This window comes from Odocoileus virginianus, chromosome 16, assembly GCF_023699985.2.
Source record: "Odocoileus virginianus isolate 20LAN1187 ecotype Illinois chromosome 16, Ovbor_1.2, whole genome shotgun sequence".
Taxonomy (NCBI): domain Eukaryota; kingdom Metazoa; phylum Chordata; class Mammalia; order Artiodactyla; family Cervidae; genus Odocoileus; species Odocoileus virginianus.
Window position 1 is genome coordinate 60,763,392 of NC_069689.1, and position 21,427 is coordinate 60,784,818.

The 21,427-nt window shown below is 42.6% G+C and overlaps 1 protein-coding gene and 1 non-coding gene across 8 annotated transcripts in view; one reads left to right on the forward strand and one right to left on the reverse strand.

The window, feature by feature from the left end:
• Window positions 1-21,427, reverse strand: part of WDR93 (WD repeat domain 93) — a 45,964-nt gene that overhangs the window by 10,252 nt on the left and 14,285 nt on the right. For 6 of the 7 annotated variants that reach the window (XM_020909351.2, XM_020909347.2, XM_020909348.2 and 3 more), the window contains 9 exons: window positions 15,157-15,235; window positions 12,907-13,025; window positions 11,014-11,052; window positions 8,076-8,160; window positions 6,716-6,887; window positions 5,183-5,253; window positions 4,117-4,203; window positions 2,761-2,880; window positions 1,980-2,193 (listed from right to left, as the gene is read on the reverse strand). In XM_020909351.2, coding sequence (XP_020765010.2) covers window positions 1,980-2,193; window positions 2,761-2,880; window positions 4,117-4,203; window positions 5,183-5,253; window positions 6,716-6,887; window positions 8,076-8,160; window positions 11,014-11,052; window positions 12,907-13,025; window positions 15,157-15,235 — 986 coding nt within the window. Of the gene's footprint in view, window positions 1-1,979; window positions 2,194-2,760; window positions 2,881-4,116; window positions 4,204-5,182; window positions 5,254-6,715; window positions 6,888-8,075; window positions 8,161-11,013; window positions 11,053-12,906; window positions 13,026-15,156; window positions 15,236-19,162; window positions 19,730-21,427 lie in introns of those variants that run through there. The other variant, XM_020909356.2, reaches the window with a different exon arrangement.
• TRNAG-UCC (transfer RNA glycine (anticodon UCC)) lies at window positions 12,231-12,303 on the forward strand. Its single transcript has one exon. It is a non-coding gene; the product is annotated as a tRNA-Gly (tRNA).

The window sequence follows — 21,427 nt, forward strand, 5'->3', positions numbered from 1 at the left end:
AATGAAAATAAAAGAGCCGGAGCTGCATACCACATGTACCATTCTCCTGAACAATACTGCAAAGCAAGTCACAGAATAAATGGCATTGGAAAACAAATTGGAGAATACACAGAATATGATCCCATTAGCAAGTTCCCTAAAATATGCACAGCTGGACTGTATATGACTTGAAGATACAGTCATATGAATGTGGTTAATTCTTGAAGGAAAACAAAGAAATGATGAATTTAGGAAAACAGTGTGGTAGATTGAAAAAAATTAGACATCATATTTGGCAGTAACTCCCATTTAAAAAAAGGTGGAGTCTATTATACAGAGTGCAGTAAGTCAGAAAGAGAAAAACAAATATTGAATATTAATGCATATATATGGAATTAAAAAGATGGTCTGGTGAATCTGTTATGGTACAGCAATGGAGACAGACAAAGAGAACAGGCTTGTGGACACAGGGCGGGGAAGGAGAGGGTGGGATGAATGGAGAGATTTGCATGGACACATATACACTAACATGTAAAACAGAGAGTCACTGGGAACGTGCTGCATGACTCGGGGAACTCAAACAGAGGCTCTGTGACAACCTAGAGGGGTGGGATGGAATGGGAGGTGGGAGGGAGGCTCAAGAGGGAGGGGACAGATGTGTACCTGTGGCCAATACATGTTGACATATGGCAGAGACCAACACAATACCGTGATTATCCCTCAATTAAAAATAAGTAAATCAAGGGGGAAAATGTTGAGTCTGCTTTTCCACTGCTTAAATGTGGGCATGGCCAGATGACATGCTGTGCCCAGTGTTACACAAGCAGTGCCCAAGGCTTGGAAAGCATCAGTGAGCTTCGATGGTGGCTGAGAGCCCTGAGGTTTACTAAGGAGCCTGAGACAGCCTGCAGGAGAGGCTGCAAGGAGGAGTGCCTTGGCTACCAGCTGCCAGCTGCCTGTATGTGAGTAAGGCCCACTAGTCGGCCCCCTGCCCATGGGCATCTGTGAGAGTCAAGGCAAGCCCAGAGGAGGGATTGTCCAACTGAGCCCAGCACCAAGTGCTGACCTACAGCATCAGAGGCTAAATGGTGACTGTTTCCTTAAGTCGTTAAATTGTGGAGTGGTTTGTTATATGCAGCAATAGATAATTAAAATCAACCCTGAATATTCATTGGAAGGACTGATGCTGAGGCTGAAGCTCCAGTATTTTGGCCACCTGGTGTGAAGAGCCGATTCATCGGAAAAGACCCTGATGGTGGGAAAGATTGAGGGCAGGAGGAGGAGGGGACGACAGAGGATGAGATGGTTGGATGGCATCATCAACTCAAAGGACATGACTTTGAGCAAACTCTGAGAGATGGTGAAGGACAGAGAAGCCTGACATGCTGCAGTCCATAGGGTTGCAGAGAGTTAGACACGATTTAGCGACTGAACAACAACCACTTTTGAGGTGGAGGAGAGAAGGATGTGATCCAGGAGAGGCTCACAGAGAGCCTTATCTGAATTGGAGATGATCTATTTCTTAAGCTTGGTGATGGGGACAGTGGAGTTCCCACCCCCGCCCATATGTATGCTAAATACACTCCCTCACATGTACTATACAGGTTATTTGCATGCATAAAATATTTCACAATTTAAAAGAGGGAGATTTTTGAAGAAACTGATTACAAACAATATTTTGGCAAAAACGACCCTCTTCCTGGTCACGTGGGATAGGAAAGATGTTATTTGTGCCAACACACAATTTATATACATAGAACTCATATATATATATCTCCACATGTCTAGGGTTGGCCAAAAAGTTCATTTGGGTTCTTCCATAAAATGTTGCAGAAAATAAACCCAAACGAACTTTTCAGCGGCCCAATAAAAGATTTAGTGATTCTGAGAAGCCCATTGGGACAGTGATGACCTCTGAGAGATTGTTTCGGTTTTTTACTACTAAATAGGGCACTATGTCGGGCAGATCATGAACCCCGCCCTTCCCCCAAACCACCCACCTCTCCACCAGCAGACTGATGGTGGAGTTCTGGACCCCCGAGGCTGTCACCAGATGGAGAGACGCGTCTGTACACAGCACCACGCATTTCATGTGGCATTTCACTGAGCCCTCCGGATACACATTCTGCCCTTTGTGGACTAGGAAGTATTTCAGGAAGTGGATGCTTTGGCAGAAGCACTTTTCAGGAAGAGCAACGACTCCAAGAGTGAGTCCTGGAGGAAGGGAGGGCACGAGCAGGTCAGGCAAGGGGCAGAGGGAGGCAGCCGCGGGCGCGAGGTCTGTGACCAGCGAGTGTATGAGTGACAGGAAGGCAAAACCAAGCACTGAGGGGCTTCCCTGGTGGTCCAGTGGCTAAGAACCCACCTTCCAGGGCTCGGGATGCGGGGTTTGATCCCTAGCTGGGGAACTAAGATCCCGCGGGCCAACTAAGCGCGCACGCCACAGCTTAGAGACGCCTGTGTGCTGCAGGAAAGACCCAGGAAAACCAGAAGAAAAACCAAACAAAACCCAGGCCGCGAGCATCCTTCAGAGTGAAGGCAGCCTATCCACTAGGCTGTCCGTGTTTTAACTAACATTTCCTACATAAAGGAATTCATATATAACGCCCACTGGGAGAAGGGAGCCCCCCCCCCCCTTCAGGAGGACCCCCTAAGTATGTGGGGGAACCAAACCCAAGGAAGGGTACAAGTCAGCACTGGAGCAGAAGGGAGGAAGCTTTAACCCGGGCAGGTCCGGGTGTGCAATGGAGGCGCGGCGGTGGAGGGCGGGGCGGGGCTTACCTTGCGCCAGGTCCCAGAGTGAGAGCACGCCATCCTCGCAGGCCAGCACCAGGTAGGAAGAGCAGGGACTGAGCTGGGACCCCACGATGGGCGCAGCGCACGGCCACACGCCCTCGGGGTCTAGAGGGGAGGACGCTACTCACCAGGCCGCCCCCGGACCCCCGCGCCCACCCCCGCCGCCACCTGGACGGCCTGAGACCCAGACTGGTCTGCCTGTCTGGGCTCACTATCTCTCGCCTCTCTGTGCCATGCTGTCTCCTTCCTCAGCATAATAAGTTCTATGATTATTATATTACAGTTAACAGGGATTGGGGCTTTCCTGGTGGGTCAATGGGAAGGAATCCGCCTGCCAAGCAGGACACATGGGTTTGATCCCTGGATTGGAAAGATTCCCTGGAGAAGGAAATGGCAATCCACCTCCGTATTCTCCTGCAGAATCCCATGGACAGAGGAGCCTGGGGGGCTACAGTCCACGGGATCGCAAAAGAGCGCCACACGACCGAGCAACTGAGCGTGGGCAGGAACACTGAATGAGTGCTTACTAGGTGCTAAGCACTGGAGCAGGCACTTTATGGGCTTCATTTCATTTAATTCTCACAAGGATCCTATGAGGTGGGTCCTATTAGAACCCACATTTTACATCTGAGCAGAATGAGGCAGAGAAGGAAGTGACTTGCCCAAAGTGACAAGAGCCAGTCAGTACAGAAGTGGAGATTAGAAGCCAGGTTTCCTGGGAGAGGGACGGAAGGATAGAAATTCTTCCTTTGTGAGTTTTTAAACATTACTTCCAAATATAACTCTGAAGGACCGCATAGTGTTAGCTCAAGAAATTCACACAAAGTGAATTTGCTCATGGAACTGCCTCTCTAAGTTTGTCAAAAACAAACCACCACCACTCATATTTCTTAAGTGCCTTTCAACTTCAAAAGAGCCCTCACATAGAGAAACTGGATTTTGCTATTCACGACTAATGCGTGCAGTACATAAGGATGGTGTAACTGAGTGGTTTTCTGCTTTGGGTGAGAAAACGGGACTGGGGCATCAGGTGACCGGCCTGAAACCACATAGACTGCAGACAGGTGCTGGGACCAAGCCCCCCTTTTTTTACCTTCACTGCCTAAGGAGCCCTATAAACAGATGGGGCTCTGTCCCCATGGACATCATCTTTGAAAACATGACAGTTGAGAGACACAGCCTTGGGGTCACACCACAGCTAGCAAGCCACCCACTCTGTTTGCACAGCTCTGGTCCCCTAAAAGCCACGCGGCTGTCATTCACGTGCTCTTGGTTAAGCTGAAGAAGGACAAGATCTGAGAGCCCTGAGCTTAGGCGACTCCCATCCCAGCAGTAAAGTACCAGCTTTATCCTTCAGCGTCCGGTTAAGTGAATAGAAGAAAAAGTTGTGATGGTCGGTCCAGTGTACACCAAGGACACAGGCGAGCCCTGGGGAAGAAGAGAGGAAAGGGGCGTCATGGAAGGAGTCTGGGCGGACTTTGATTTGGGTGGAGGGGTTTGCCTAGGAGGAGGTCAGTTTGAAATGGTTTGTGCCAATGGGTAGCACCCAACTGAGGGGTGAGCTACCAGCTGAGGGGCTGGGCACCCCCAGGAGGGCTGCTCCTGGGGCCAACTCATCTTCCTGTGCAGGGAGGATGGTCACTACTACCCCTTGGCTGCTTTCACATATTCTAGATAAATTCCTGTCCACTAGGCTGTCAGTGTTTTAACTAACCTTTTCTACAGAAAGGAATTCAATCCAGAGAGTTGGATCATAAAAAAGGCTGAGTGCCAAAAAATTGATGCTTTTGGGCTGTGGTGCTGGAGAAGACTCATGAGAGTCCCTTGGACTGCAAGGAGATCAAACCAGTCAATCCTAAAGGAAATCAACCCTGAATATTCATTGGAAGGACTGAGGTGAAAGCTGAAGCTCCATTACTTTGACCACCTGATGAGAAGAACTGGTCATTGGAAAAGATCCTGATGCTGGGAAAGATTGAGGGCAGGAGAAGGGGGTGACAGAAGATGAGATGGTTGGATGGCATCATTGACTTAATGGACATGAGTTTGAGCAAACTCCGGGAGATGGTGAAGGACAGGGAAGGCTGGCGTGCTGTAGTTTATAGGGTTGCAAAGAGGCAGACACAACTTAAGAGGCTGAACAACAACAAAAATCCAGAAGCAGCCTGGTGGGATGTGTACACACCGTCCTCTGTGGCAGCTCACACCCTGAAGATGGTGCCAGTGTCCATCATCAAGGAATCTGGGCTCAGGGGTCACCGGTGCAACTAGAAACTGTTAAGCTGCAGCTGGCAACCCACTTTCCACCTCCTTCCCTCCCAGCAGACAGCATGTGCTGAGCAGAGCTTCTCTAGGAGGGCTTGCTGGGCATTCCCCCGTGATGACCACCTGCTTCCCCTTCCTTTACCTGGGGGTCTCCTGACTCCCGCTGGCATTGGGATTACGCGACTGGGAAGGAGGAAGTAGAATGTAGCCATACTGGGAAAGAAAGAGACATTGGTCAGAGCCGTGGGGGACTCCTTGGCAAAGAGAAGTGCTGGCAGCATCTTGGTACTAAGGCCAGAAATGAGTAGTTCAGAAGGACCTTCCAGGGCATTCAGGGCCATGAAGCAAATCATATTCTATGTGCTGGTCCTGGTGGGTGTGGGCCCTTGGAGTTTGGTGAAGGTTGGACAGGCAGAGTGGTGGGAGTTAGCCCAGGCCAGGAGGAGCACCCAGTATGGGCAGAGGCATTCCTGTCCTGGGGGAAGACCCCTTCATGATCAGACTTGGGTGAAGTACATAAATGCTCCTATCCCGGGTATACTGAGTTTGTACTTTTTTTTTTTTTTTTAGTGTCTGTTAGGGCCTAGCTCGGAGAAGGCAATGGCACCCCACTCCAGTACTCTTGCCTGGAAAATCCCATGGACAGAGGAACCTGGTAGGCTGCAGTCCATGGGGTCAATAAGAGTCAGACTCGACTGAGCGACTTCACTTTCACTTTTCACTTTCATGCATTGGAGAAGGAAATGGCAACCCACTCCAGTGTTCTTGCCTGGAGAATCCCAGGGACAGGGGAGCCTGGTGGCTGCCGTCTATGGAGTCGCACAGAGTCGGACACGACTGAAGCGACTTAGCAGCAGCAGCAGCAGCAGCAGGGCCTAGCTAGCCCTGGGACTTTGTGTGAAGTGAGAAAATTCAGGTCCACATGACAGCAAGATGAGAGGTTTCACTCCCCATGTGAAGTAAGAACATTTCTGAGACCTGCAATAGTTGTGAGGAGAGCTGGCTGCTGAACCTGCTCTACCAGATACTTCAAGGACTCCGGCTCAGGTTTTACAATAACTGAGGCCAACCTGCTCACTGAGATTAGAAAGTAGCATGTTTTAACAATTACACACTAATGTATTACATTTAGAAAGACTGGATGGAAGTAGAAGAAAATGTTATTAGTGGTCAATTTTCTTTTCCTCTCTAGGATCATCTGTGTTATCTAGATAATCAGGAAAACAATTTTTTTTAAGGAGATGCTATCATACAAAAAAATTATAAAATAGGGAGTTCCCTGGTGGTCTAGTGGTTAGGATTTGGTGTTTTCACTGCCATGATCTGGGTTCAACCCCTGGTCAGGGAACTGAGATCCTGTAAGCAGTGCTGGATGGCCCTCAACCCCCGCCCCCAAGAAAAGTTCTAAAACTCTACTTTTCATCTCCACAGACGCCTATTCCTTCTTTAATTCTATGTTATCATGCTTTGTTCTAATTATATTTAAACAACCTCCATCCAACTTTTCAAAAGATTTTGCTGAAGTTCTCAGAGAAGTCCCGCAAACCATCAAGAGCTTTGAGACTCTGAATTAATTCAGGTCCTTGGGTTGATTTCTGCATGTGCTCACGGAGGAGAAGGTCCCAGGGAGGGGTCGTTCTGGCCTCACCCCCGCGCCCCTCACCTCCAGGCTCACCTGATCGGCTCAGGCTCCCATTCCCCATCCAGGTACTTCTTGTAGGTGGCTTTTAAGATTGCCTCCCGCTTCTCCCACTGGCTTGCCTTGATGTAGTGATTCTGCCCAGAGCCCAGCCCGCGGCAGCCTGCTATCTTTGCAAAGGCTTCCAGGGGGCTCTTAAATGTGGTACCTAGGTTGAAAATATTCCAGCATTGGTTAAACCTTCTGACGTCCTCCTTCCTGGTTTCTCCAGGCAATATTTCTCCATATTTCTCTTTATTTCTCCATATGGCAGTGGCCATGTGGACAACAAGCACCACTTACTGAAATGACCATTCACTGCTCTGTAGCACCACCTTCATCAGCTATCAAGGGTCTATTTCGGCCTAACTCTGTCCTGCCCTCTCGACCCTGTGTTTTTCATCTAATCTTTAAATCTACTATATTCTATCAACTATTTCTATATTTTATATATATGTTTCCATCTATTATTCACTCATCTCTTTTTCTACCTTGTTTTAATTACTGTGACTTTGTAATAAATCTTGATGGAGAAATCATACCACCATGTTCTTCTATGAGAGTGAATTGTCTATTCTTGGTCTTTTGCATTTGTCTCTTTGTTTTTATTTTATTATTATTATTTTTTTGGTCTCTTTGTTTTTAATGGCTGCAAAGTACTCTGAGTGTACCAGATTTACCTTGTTACTCTTATGCCTCTATAAATAGCAGTGCAGTAAACATCCTTGTAGGTACATCTCTAAGGTTGTGTGTGAACACTGAGAGGATAGACTGTATGTCCTCTGTCTACAGTGTGGACTTACGCCTCTGGTCCTCTTAGCCAACTCCCACTTAATTCTTTTTTTTTTTTTTTAAATCCCACTTAATTCTTAAAACCTTCTCAGATGTTCCTTCTTCTGATAGAGCCTCTGCCTATTCCCTAGGCAGAGTTAGTTACTCCTTCCTCTATGTTTTTATGGTCCTGGATGTCCCCACTGCTGCACTTAATCAAATTCTACTATGATGGTTTCCTCCTATTCTCTCTTTGTTCACCCGCAGCTTCTAGAGCACCGGAGATGTGTCTTACTCATCTTGGTGCCTGGTACATTACTGGCCCTCAGCAAATACTGGTGAATGAAGTAACACAGGAATGTAGGAATGAGTGAACTCCACCAGCACTCAGGAAAGGTATCTCTTTCCAATTCTTTTAGTTAATTGTATCCTTGTAACATTTATATTTTTAATCTTTAGGTCCCAGAGTTTATGACTTATAAATCAGATATTGCTGCTAATGAATGAAAAATGTGGAGAAAGAGAAAGAAAAAACCTAAGAAATCAATGGCAAAAGGAAAAACAGTATTCATGGAGTTATACGTACCTGTAATTGGTTTGGGTGGTTTGATTTTCATTATTTGAACTGGAAGACTCAACTTAAAATCTCCTCTAAAAGAAATGTTCATATCCTACAATAAGGAAAAAGCACAGGTAATAAGCCAACAAAGAAGATAAAACAGGATCATTAGAAACACTCATTTCAAAAGAAGGTGAAAAAAGAAGAAAAACAAAGAAAAACAGGTGGGACAAATATAAACTAAGCAGCAAAGTGGTAGATTTAGACATAAATACATAAAAAATCACATTAAATACAATGGCCTAAATGGCCTAAACACCCCAATTAAAAGGTAGAGTTTGACAGATTGGATTAAAAAGGCAAGACCTAATGATATGCTATCAAAAAGAAATTTATCTTAAATATAAAGATTTAAAAAGTATAGAAAAAATATATCTTATAAACTAATCAAAAGAAAGCTGAGGTTGCTATATTAATATCTGACAAAATAAATTTCTGAGCAAAAAATGTTACCAGAGATCAAAGGGTCATTGAATATAGATAAAATGGTGAATTCTCAAGGAGATATAAAATTCTAAATGTTTCTTGAACCTAATAACAGAGTTTCAAAATACATGAAGCAAAAATTCTTAGTGTGAAAGCAGAAATAAATCTACAATCTCATAGATTTCAACACTCTTCCCTCAATAATTGATAGGATAAGTAGACAAAAAATCAGTGACAGTATAGAGGGGAAAGCACTAAGGATATAGAAGACTTGAATAACTTGGACCAACGACAACCGACTACATGGTCTTTTCAAGTGCACATAGAATACTTAACAGAACTAACCATATTTGGGGCATAAAACATGTCTTAATAAATTGGAAAGGTTTCAAATTATATGAAGTATGTTCTCTGATCACAGTGGAATTCAGTTAGAAACCAGAAAAAAAGAAAGAAAGATAACTAGAACATCTCAAGTATTTGGACACTAAATAATATGCTTCAAAAATAAGCCACTGGTTTAAAAAAAAAGTTAAAAAAAGCAAATTAGGAAGTATTTTCAAAAATGAAAACATATAATATCAAAATTTGAAGGAAGCAACTAAAGCATTACTTAGATGTAAGTTTATAGCACTAAATGCCTATATTATGCTGTGAAGCTCCTAAGGTCTTGGTGCTTGGTACGGGCACACAAATATTTTAGTGGAACAGGATCAAAAGTGTAGAAATGTACATAGGAATGATACTTGTGTTGCAATTGCTATTTTTAAAAGATAGATCAAAGTCGATCTCTTCCTTGCTCCATTCACAAAAGAAACTACCATGTGTATAAAAGGGTGAAATGTGCAAAAAAAACAACAACAACTACGAAGTATTAGAAGAAAGCACAGGAGAATTTATTTATAGTCTTGAGATAGAGAAAGCCTTCTTAAGTGCAATGGTTGTAAAGAAAAGGTTAAAAATTCTGACTATAACAGAATCTAAAATGTCTTTACAACAGAAAAGCACATAAAGTAAAAAAGGGAAACAACAGATTGGAAGAAAATATGCAATTGGCAAAAAATTCACAGGCAATTCACAGAAGACAAAACCTCAATAGCCAATAAAAATATGAGGAGATTAATGAAAATTAACATAAGACACTATTTTGTTTCATCAGTTTGCACAAAAAATTAATTAATAATATCAAGGTTAACCAGGCTGTGGAGAAATTGATTGAATGTAAATTGTCATGCCATTTTTGGAGGACAATTTAACAGGATCTGTATTAAAACTAAAATTGCAGACATTCTTCAGAAGCACTCGGGTACACAAAGAGTTTACAAAGATTTTCACTGCGTTATATAAAAGCCACAAGTTAGGAAAACCTTCAATATCATCAATGGATGAACAACCAAATAAACTATGGTATATCTTTAGTAGGAATAGAACAGAGGATGTCAAAATAACAAGGTAGGTTTGTTTGACATTGCAAAACTTTGCCAATAAGTTGATTAGTATAAAAATGCAAGTTCATAGGAAAATCTATATAGTATGATGCCACTTATATAGAAGAAAATTCCCATAAAATGAAAGTATATTTTTCAAAATAAACTGGTATCTGAATCCAACTATATATTAAAGGCCTATAGAAAACACACACCAAGCTAATAATGGTGATGATCTCAGGAGAGGGCTGCTGAGTCTGCATTACTTGGTTCTTCCCAAAACGATGTGTTCACATAGCATTTGTATAATTTGAGACAAAATGTAATTTTAAAAGGGATAAAGGAAAGGCCTCTGGAGAGAGACTTCCATTTGGAAGTTGACCATTTCGCTTGATAGGCTTGAATCATAAGAGCTAAGCCTCTGGAAAGCATGCTGCGCTCTTTGCCTCAGAGGCAGAGTCAGGAAGCTCCAGGGAAGCCAGTCTGTGCTCTGCTCTATCCCAATACAAAGGTGACCTCCAAACCAAAATAGAACAAAAAACCCCAAACACCAGTTTGGTGGATTGGACTGCTTACATTGGCAAAGGCAAGTTGGATTCTATGGGGCCTGAAGTATATATGATTTAGGGGTCTCTGTAAGAAAGAGAATACAAAGTGCCTATGACCACCTAATACAACTCAGTTTGGGGGCTATTGTGACAGAGGGGAAGTTTGAGTGAGAGGAGATGACGGTGATCTTAAGTGATTATGGTTAAAACATGTTACTTTTTCCAATTTTACAAAAGTCCACGGCCATGTGAAAACACTGGTAGGGCCCCTTATCTCAGGGAAACTCACCCCTGAACAAATGACTTGGGTCAATTATCCTCAAAGATAGGAAGCCATCTTCAAGAGAATGAGGGACAAGATCAAGTCACAGAGAATCTGAAAACAGTGCCCTGGGGAGAATATTTTATCAATATATTTGACATTTAAGGTAACTTTAAAATAAAAAAAAAATTTTCTAACATGCAAGTTAAATCTCTTTGGAGATATTCTTTAAAGTTTCTTACCATATCTAAACTATCTGCAGTCACAGAATCAGGAGTGTTCTGGGGAGAAAAATGAGAAATTAATTCATGATGAGTTTGGTATATGTTCCCCTTCTTCTGTTAATTTTTTGAGTTGCTCCTTCTTTCCCCCAATTACTCTTGTGAGATGTGAACTTATCCCCATAGACATGGAGGGCTAGTATCTGTGCAGTCCTCTGGCCTGTAGATTTTAATACATGATACCTGTTCTCTAGGATCTTAAAATGTATTTGGGAAAAACAAGAAATCATTAGTGACGTTAAGAGAGAATATGAGCAGAAGGGAGGGGGTCAGCTAGGAGACTGTTACAAAAATCTAAGTTAAAGTGAATATTTCTGATTGGCAAAATATATCAGTGAGGTTGACAATTATTATTCATAAGTAACTTTAAATATAATTCACAGTACAAGAGCTACCACTGCAGCAGGCCTTAGTGACTGCCTCTCAGTGTATAGAAACTGAGTGAATTATGGTGAGAAATCACCCCCAGTCCAAGGTGCTTTCCCTCAAAAAATGTATCTGTTGGGCAGTGAGTAGGATGCCATGGGGATGGTTGACAAAAAGAAGCAGAAGGTACAACAACCTAGAAATTTACCATCTAGTTAGGAGAAAAGAACTTTCACGCATAACAGGATAGTATATGAGAAATGTCAAAGAGAGGTACAAAGAATAGATTCTGTGAGAGTTTAGAGGAGGAATGTCTCTGGGCCAGTAACTCTCCCAGAGATACAAAAATCACACCTTGCTACAAAGACATTCACTGGAGAGAAAGGGCATTTATTCAAAGCCACTCAATGTACTTGGCACTGAAAGTGAATCTCAATCTTGGTCTCGTAGATTAATTTCACTAACACTTTATAGCACATAGCACAATATGTTTTAAAGGCGTTCTCAATTGATATTTGTTGTATGCGATGGCAACCCACTCCAGTACTCTTGCCTGGAAAATCCCATGGACAGAGAAGCCTGGTGGGCTACAGTCCATGGGGTTGCGAAGAGTCTGACATGACTGGGCGACTTCACTTTCACACATTGGAGAAAGAAATGGCAACCCACTCCAGTGTTCTTGCCTAGAGAATCCCAGGGATGGCGGAGCCTGGTGGGCTGCCGTCTATGGGGTCGCACAGAGTCAGACACGACTGAAGCGACTTAGCAGCAGCAGTTGTTGATTAAAAAAATAATAAGTACACTTTGGGAATTCCCTGGTAGTCCAGTGGTTAGGACTCTGCACTTCCACTGCGGGGGGCATGGGTTCGATCCCTGTTCGGGGAGCTCAGGTCCTACATGCCACACACAATGCAGCCAATATATATAATAACTGCACATCAGACAGATGAGAAAATTGTCTTAAAATCTTTTTTTGCTTAAATATTGTATTTTAAAGAGATGGCATGAGTCCCAGGGATCACATATAATTAAACTGAAATAGTAGAGTTCTACCTACCTTCTAAGAATAATATAAAGAATACATTTATTCCCATATATTTAGAACAACTCCTTTATACCATAATCTGGAGAGTGTAGTGGAATAGGAGACATGGAAGGATTATTTCAGCCCAGGAGGGGAAAAAAATATATCTATTAGTCAGAGTCAAAAAAAGAAAAAGACAACACTCTCCCAGAGAAATGCCTGGGAGTGGTCTTGGTGGAGAGGCAACTCCCAGACAAGAGAGATACCATGTTCCACCATTTAAGACCCCTCTGCTTTTTAACCATCTTATTTTAACCAAAGCAAACTGACTTGAGAGACATAGGCCAGGGTGCCTCTTGTCTGTCTTACAGCCTCCAGACGGGCTCCTTCATCTTGAAATTGCAAGGAGGTGCGCTAGATGTGGGCAGGGAGAAACTTATCAGTTGAAGACAGGTGTTACCTACCAATTGCAGCTGCTGTCTGACTTTTTTCTTTGTATTTATGGCGAGTTGGGGGTACTGCACTTCCTTGATCCAAGACTCCTTGGGCAGTTTATACACATCCAGCCAAATGTCCCCGGCTCCTGCATTGGGAAAGAGGAACCACTGAGCAACCGCAAGCAGGCAACGAGTCTCCTCAGAGAAACGGCCCATCTTCTCAGAACCACTGGCACCAGGGCCAGCGGGCAGCTCCGGAACAGCAACTTTGACAAATGGAAGGAGAAAGGAGACGTGGTTCTGCAGCAGTTGTCGCCAGGCCTCACTCACACAGCCCTGAGCGCATCGCCCAGGCCACTGCCTCTAACTGGAGATGGGCTTCTCACCCTCACGGCGCTGATGTAACAGTTTTAACCTAACTATCCACACTGCCTGGTCCCCACGTTTTCTAGGTTCCAAATGGTAAATTCCACTGGTGTTTTGTGTTACAGCTATTCCCACCTGGGAAGGACAGGGGCATATACAGAATCAGTAACTGAGAGGGGTATGGCTGACAAAGGGCTAGAACTGAATTGTGAGAGATGCCTCAAGAGAATTCTTCTGACCAATATTTGAGGAGATGACAGCCCATGGGATGGCTGTGAGAACTTTATCTTGTCAAAGCAACATGCTCAGCTTCTGTACTGAATACCTGCCAACCCAGGAAAGGTTACTTTCCTAGAATGGGATTCTGGCTAAATGTTTCCTTAAAAAAGTAATCATATAGACATCTTGTTTTCAGACCTTTGGACTCCAGAGTTGTGAGGGAATAAATGTCTGTAATTTTAAGCCAGCCAGTTTGTGGTACTTTGCTATAACAGCCCTAAGAAACTACTACAGATAGTATAAAAGTTTCCTTTGGTGCATAAAGCATTACAAAATATGTATCTTTCTCCAGTGCCTAACATCTGAGGGACCTGGGGCAAGAATCTAAATAGAGGCCCAGATGCCAAATGTCTAATTATTTAAAAGTTAAAAGTCAAGCTAGAAATCATTTGGATAAAATACATTCTATTACCACAGGAATAATTGCAACAAGCAAGATCCAATGTTGAATGCTAAAACTGGTGGGCAAAACTTTAATGACAAATAGGATATTTCCATAATCTCCAAGTATCTCCCCCTAAATGTTTATCAGTCACTGTGGAGGTTTCAACATAGGTCTCAAAATTCTCTGATCATCCTACATCCAGAAAATGGTGTTTACATTCTCTCCCCTTGAGTGTGGTCTGGACCTAGAGCATGGACAGGGAAAAACAGTCGCTCAACAGTGGAGAAAGCTGGCAGATCACTTTGAGTGATCAGGGTTAACATCAGCAGCATTGCTATCACATACCCCCCAATATAATTCAATGAAAAGAGCATTTCACCTCTGTGAGATCAACCCCCAAATCTTCAACCCCAGTTTGAATCATGAGGAAAAATTCAAACTGAAAATCAGGGCCATTGCACAAAATACCTGATTGGTACTCCGCAAATGTGTTGAGGTCATGAAAAACAAGGTAAGATCAAGACATCACACATACAGGTACAGTGTAAAAAGATGATGACCAAGTGCAATATGATATCCTGTATTGTACCTTGGAGCCAAAAAAATTATCTAGGAAAAACTGGAAAAATCTGAAAAAAAGAAATCTGTAGTTTATTGTATTATACCAACGTTATTTGCTTAATTTTGACAAATGTACCATGGTTATATTAAATGTTGATATTAGGGAAACTGGGTGCAGGATATAAGGGAACTCAGTCATATCTCTGCAACTCTTCCATAAATTATTTCTAAATAAAAGGGTTGGAGGGCTTCCCTTGGCTCAGTGGTAAAGAATCTGCCTGCCAATGCAGGGGACACGAGTTTGATTCCCGGTCTGGGAAGATCCCATGTGGTAAGGAGCAACTAAGCTCCTGTGGTAAGGAGCACCACAACCATCGAGCCTGCACTCTAGAGCCTGGAAGCTGCAACTAGTGAGCCCACATCCTACAACTACTGAAGCCAGTACATCCTAGAGTCTGTGCTCAGCAACAAGAGAACCCACCACAATAAGAAGACCACGCACTGCAACTAGAGAGTAGCCCCTGCTCTTCAAAACTATAGAAAAGCACATGCAGTAACAAAGGCCCAACACATCCAAAAATAAATAAATAAAATTATTTTTAAAAGTAAAATGTTTTTTGGGGAAAGGGATTATTTGGAAGATACTGGAAATCTGAGTCTTCTGAAGAGCCTTTGGTCAGTCTTACCCTGTAGGAGCAAGGCTGCAAAGTTCCCTCCTTTAGAAATCTCCATCTTTATACAGGTGGTTTGCTTGCTGGCGTCCTCCTGAAAAGAAGAGAGAAGCTGATTGAGTAAGTTTAGCCTGATAATAGAGAAGAGTGTATTTCAGGGCTTTTTGTAGTTCACATCAGGAAAAAAATCCTTTTAAAGATTGAGGCATAAAAAGATGCTTCAAATTGCTTCAGATGTTCCATTTTTGTATAGGAATTGGACTAGGTTGCATGTAAAGAAGTAGAACTCAATTTTCCATCTAAAGGATTTTGGACTTATTCCCTGGTTTCATAAATACTCCTGGATCATTTGCAGTGATTTCATACTGTCTGATCTCCTGGTCAGGTTGCAAACCCTACAGACCTATGAATAACTCTTCAAAATGTGTTGAAAAGAGCTCTACATGACAGTGAAAACTCTGGTCAGTTGCTTGAAAAAAAGGCTCTGTCTAGGCTATAGTACTGCCATAGTCTGATTTGGCTCAAACAACATCTATTTCTCATGATCCATGATTTCCAAGGATTTCTGGCAGATTCAGTGTCTGCTAAGACCTGGCTTCCTGGCTCATGGACCGCCTGCCATCTCTGTGTCCTCACATGGTGGAAGGGTTGAGGGAGCTCTCTTGGGCTGTAATTCTACTCATGAGAACTCTGTCCTCATGACCTAATCACCTCCCACAACGGGGATCAGAATTTCAACATGAATTTTAGGGGCACAAAAATATTCAGTCCATATAAAAAAAAATATTCAGTCCATATCAAGTAGAGACTGAATGGAACCTGCTCGAATTTTCAGCAAGGTGAAAAGGCCTCAATGTATACAGATGTGCTATACCTTTCAGGGGCTCTAAGACTAGCAAAATTAGGTGCCTAGAAGAATTAGGCTAGTAAGCTCCCTAAGTTATTTAAGGAGAGGGAGTTTTAAACATTTTGTTTTTCTTTCACTTTCTTGTTTAAAAATGAAAGTATATTTGATGTACAGTATAGTGATTCACAATTTTTAAAGTATATACTCCATTTATAGTTATTATAAAATTTTGGCTATATTCCCCATATTGTTCAAAATATCCTTGTAGCTCATTTTATACATAATAGTTTGTATCTCTTAATTCTGTAATCCTATATTACTCCTCCCTACTTCTCCCTACCCCTGGTAAGTACTAGTTTATTCTCTATATCTGTCTGTTTTTTATTTTTGGTCATATTAACTAGTTTGCTATATTTTTTAGATTCCACATAAAAGTGATACCATACAATATTTGTCTTTGTCTTTTTTTCACTTAGCATAATACCCTCCAAATCCATCCACGTTGCAGCCAATGGCAAAATTTCATTCTTTTTATGGCCTAGTAGTATTCCATTGTGTGTATGTATATATGTATAATTTTGAGTTTACTTTTGTATATAGTGTTAGAGAATGTTTGAATTTCATTCTTTTACATGTAGCTGTCCAGTTTTCCCAGCTACTGAGACTGCCTTTCCTGCATTGTATAGTCTGGCCTCCTTTGTCATAGATTAATGGACCACAACTGCATGGGCTTCCTACCCTGTGTAGTCGGCCCCCGCGTCTGTTTTTGCGCAGCACCCACGGTTTTGATCACTGTGGTTTGTGGTCGAGTATAAACCAGGAATCGTGATTCCTCCAGGTCTTCTCTTCTTCCTCAAACTCGCTTTGACATCTGGGGTCTTTTGTGTATTTCCATACAAATTTTAAAGTTATTTATTCTAGTTCTGTGAAAAATGCCATTGGTATTTTGATAGGGATTGCATTGAATCTGCAGATTGTCTTGGATAGTATGGTCATTTTTACAACATTTTTATTTATATATTTTAATATTAACTTGAAGGTTTTATAGAAATTTCAAATGCACATGAAGACAGAAAATAGTATAGTGAACCCCATATATCAATTACTCAACTTCATCAGTTATAATACATGGGAAATCTTATTTTATTACCTCCTGACTTCATTAAATATTTTTATTTAATTAATCCTAACTCTTAGATATCACTTACTAGCCAGTCTGTTTTCAAATTTCCTCAGTTGTCTCATAAGTGTCTCTCCACAACTGGTTTGTTCAAATCAGGATTCAAATAAAGTCTATGTAGTATATTTAGTTAATTTATCTCTGAAGTCTCTTTTGATTTATAACTGTTACCCCATTTGTTTTTCTTTTTGTCATTTTTTTTGTTGAATAAATCAGGTCATTTGTCCTATAGGTTTTTTTTCACTTTCTGGACTAGACTGATTGCATCCCATGGCATTATTTAATATGTCCTTGGGATGCCTTGTGTTTCCTATAAACAAGTAACCAGATCTAGAGATTTGATTAGATTTAGGTACAATTAAAACAAAAGGCAAGAATACTACACAGGTGTTCTGTGTCTCCCTCCAGCATCACACCAGGAGGCTCATAATAGCGAGCTGGTCTTTCTTTTAATAAAGTTCACATTGATCACTGACAACAGGTGTCATCCTGGCTCATCAACTGTAAAGTTCCCCATTAGCACTGATGTAATGATCTAGACCATTCCTCTGCAAAATGGCTAAAAATTGAGATAGTCCAATTCTATCATTCCTTCCACATTTTTTGAAACTAAAAGTGAAAATCACTCAGTCATGTCCGACTTTTTGTGACCCCATAGGCTATATATTCCATAGAATTCTCCAGGTTAGAATGCTGGAGTGGGTAGCCTTTCCCTTCTCCAGGGGATCTTCCTAACCCAGAAATCAAACCCAGATCTCCCGCATTGCAGGCAGATTCTTTACCAGCTGAGCCACAAGGGAAGGCCAAGAATACTAGAGCAGTTAGCCTATCCCTTCTCCAGGGGATCTTCCCAACCCAGAAATTGGACCGGGGTCTCCTGTGTTGCAGGTGGATTCTTTACCAACTGAACTATCAGGGAATCCACATTTGTTAGAATTCTATAAAGAAAAATCTCTCCACGTTTTCTGTCATCATTGATTTGATTATCCAGAAATGCGGCCTATGTGGGAAAGTTAAGAGAAATGCTTGATGCTCTTGCTGATGAGTTTTCAGAATACAGACTTTGTACCCTAGCAACTTCCAAAGGCATAATGAAGTCCCTAAAAGATATATATGTTATGAATTAATTTTTTAAACACTACTGGTGTGTTGTAATTCACTAACATTACTTTATGTATAAAGTCCCTGTCAAGTTTAGATATCATGGTTCTGCTGGTCCCAGTTCTGAAATGAGTTGATGAGTACTCCTGGTATCTTTTTTTTTTTTCTCACAAACAACACTTTACTTCCTATACATACACCAGCACCATCCTACAGAACTTTCCTCCATGATGGAAGTGCTCTAGCCCAGTGGCAGCAACTGAGTTCACCTACGTCAGCTCTTTTCATCACGTGGCAGACACAAGAGATAAGCATGTCCTCAGACCTATGTATTCCTGGGCCCATGAGGACAGTCACGTTGAGCATAACTGGGACTTGCTTTAAGGAGGCCATGGGAAGTGGGGGTTACAATCAACATCCTGAAGGATGAAACCTGTCAAGGGAAATCATGCACCCACCCACAACGGGGATTACAGACCCCTGCCCAACCCCAATCCTATCTACACTACAGGTTGGCATTAAAAAGTTTCCTTTCCCAACACATGCATAGATGGCCCTTAGCTGCTAATATAAGACCTCGCCTCACTTTGTATTAAAGATTACTGATCTTACATATTTCCCCTGCTCTTCTGATACGCCATTAAAACAGCAAAAGGACTGAAAGAGATAAAACCCACAAGGACACACACAACCAATGACCAGGAACCACGCCCACCGAGCTGTGTTCACACACTGGAAATTCAGAGAAACTGAGACCAGATCTGATCCTACCCACCTCTCCTACCCACGTCCTAATCAGGGTGGTAGCTTCTAGAAAGGCTTCTGGGGGTGTTTCTTGCATTCCTTTTAGACAAAGACCCACCACGGAAGACCACAGCATAGTTCCTGAAACCTTAAATCCCACAACATTTATTATAAAGGTGCTATACAGGGAAACCCTGATCTTCATGATGGGCTTATCGGTAGGATTTCTGGTAGCGGGCACGGGCACCAGGACCTCCAAACTTTTTGGATTCGCAGCGACGGGGATCGGCTACCAGCAGGGTCCGGTCATACTGGATGAGGATGTCTTTGATCTCCTTCTTGGAAGCCTCGTCCACATATTTCTGGTAATAGGCCACCAAGGCTTTGGAGATGGACTGGCGGATGGCGTAAATCTGGGCTACGTGACCACCACCCTTCACTCGGACGCGGATGTCCACACCAGCAAATCGCTCCTTGCCCAGGGGCAGAACAGGTTCCAGTAACTCGTATTGCAGCGTGCGCGGTTCGATCATCTCCTGGGGTCGTCCGTTCACCTTGATGAGGCCGTTACCTCGTTTGCAGTGCGCCACGGCGGTGGCCGTCTTCTTGCGTCGGAAGACTTGCACTGACTGCAGAGGGCCCTTGGATGGCATGGCTGCAGACGTAGAAAAGAGATCCTCACCGCGCGGCGCCGCAACCGGAAAAGCTCCTTGTATCTTTTTAAAAAGAGATTTCTTTTTACATAAAGTTTAAAAACAGTTTTCCCTGGTGGTTCAGATGGTTAAGTGTCTGCCTGCAATGTGGGAGACCTGGGTTCGATTCCTGGATTGGGAAGATCCCCTGGAGAAGGAAATGGCAACCCATGCCAGTACTCTTGTCTGGAAAATTCCATGGATGGAGGAGCCTGGTAGGCTACAGTCCATGGGATCACAAAGAATCGGACATGACTGAGCAACTTCACAGAGGCACAGATATTAAAAGATACAACTTGATGAGCTTGGACATATTTACATGATGAGTTTGGACATTTTATATTATAGGGTCACTAGGCAGGGCAGCAGTGATGTGTCTCAGAGCGCTCTGGGGTCCACTCTCTGCCCCTAATACTGACTAAACTCTAACAGCATCTTTTAATTATCTGTTTTTGACTGTGCTGGGTCTTCATGTTATGCACGGGCTTTATCAGGTTGGGCAAGTGGGGGTTACTTTTTGTTGCAGTGTGTGGGCGTCTCATTGAGGTGGCTTCTTTTCTTGTGGAACATGGGCTCTAGTGCCTCAGTAGTTGCAGTAGTTGCTTGTGGGCTCTAGGACTCCGGCTCAATAGTTGTGGTGCACGGGCTTAGCTGCTCTGCGGCATGTGGGATCTTCCCGGGCTGGGGATCAAACCTGTGTACCCTGCATAGGCAGGCAGATTCCAATCTACTGTATTACCAAGGAAGTCCCCAACAGCATCTTATGATGAGCATAAGTTTTAAATTAGTTTTATTAGGGATATGATAATAACATAATAAACTGCACATATTTAAACTGTACAGATTGATTAGTTTAGACATATATAGATCCCTTGAAACCAGCATCACAATCAAGATAAGGAACATATCCATTCCTCCTGCCCCTTTGTAAGCTTTTCTACCACCCCTCTCCCAACTTACCCCAGGCAAAAACTGGCATTCCCTGTCCCTAGATTAGTTTTGTATCTTCTTGAATTTTCTAGAAATGGAATCATACAGTATATATGTATTCTTTTTTTGTCAGACTTCTTTCACTCAGCCTAATTATTCTGAGATGTAACCATGTTGTTTTACGTATCCCTTTTTACTGCTGAGCAGTATGTGCCAAGACTGACTGAGCCATTCACCTGTTGATGGGTGTGGAGTGGGTTCTGGATTCTGGCTATGACAAAGGAAGCTGCTAGGAACGTCCATGTACAAATCTTCATATGGAAGTATACTTTCATTTCTCCCAGGCAAATACTTGGGAGTGGAATGGCCACATCATATGGTGGGTGTATGTTTAATGTCTTTCCAAAAAATAACTGCCGAAGTGGTAGTGGCACTAGTCTCCACCACCAGCAGTGTATGAGAGTCCCAGATGTTTCATAGTTCTGCTAACACTCGGTATGGTCTGTCTTTTCAATTTTAGGCATTCTAGTACACATGCAGTGATAGGTCATGATTTCAATTTGCATTTTCCCTAATGACTAATGGTAGTGAACATCTTATTTATCTTCTACATATTCTTTGGTGAACTCTTTTTTTTTCAGGATAGTTGCTCATTTTAAAAACCTGTGTTGTTTTTCTTATTTTTGAGTTTTGAGAGTTCTTTCTATCTTCTAGATACAAGTCTTTTATCAGATATGTGATTTGCAATTATTTGCTCCTAGTCTATAACTTGCCTTTTTATTTTTTTAACTG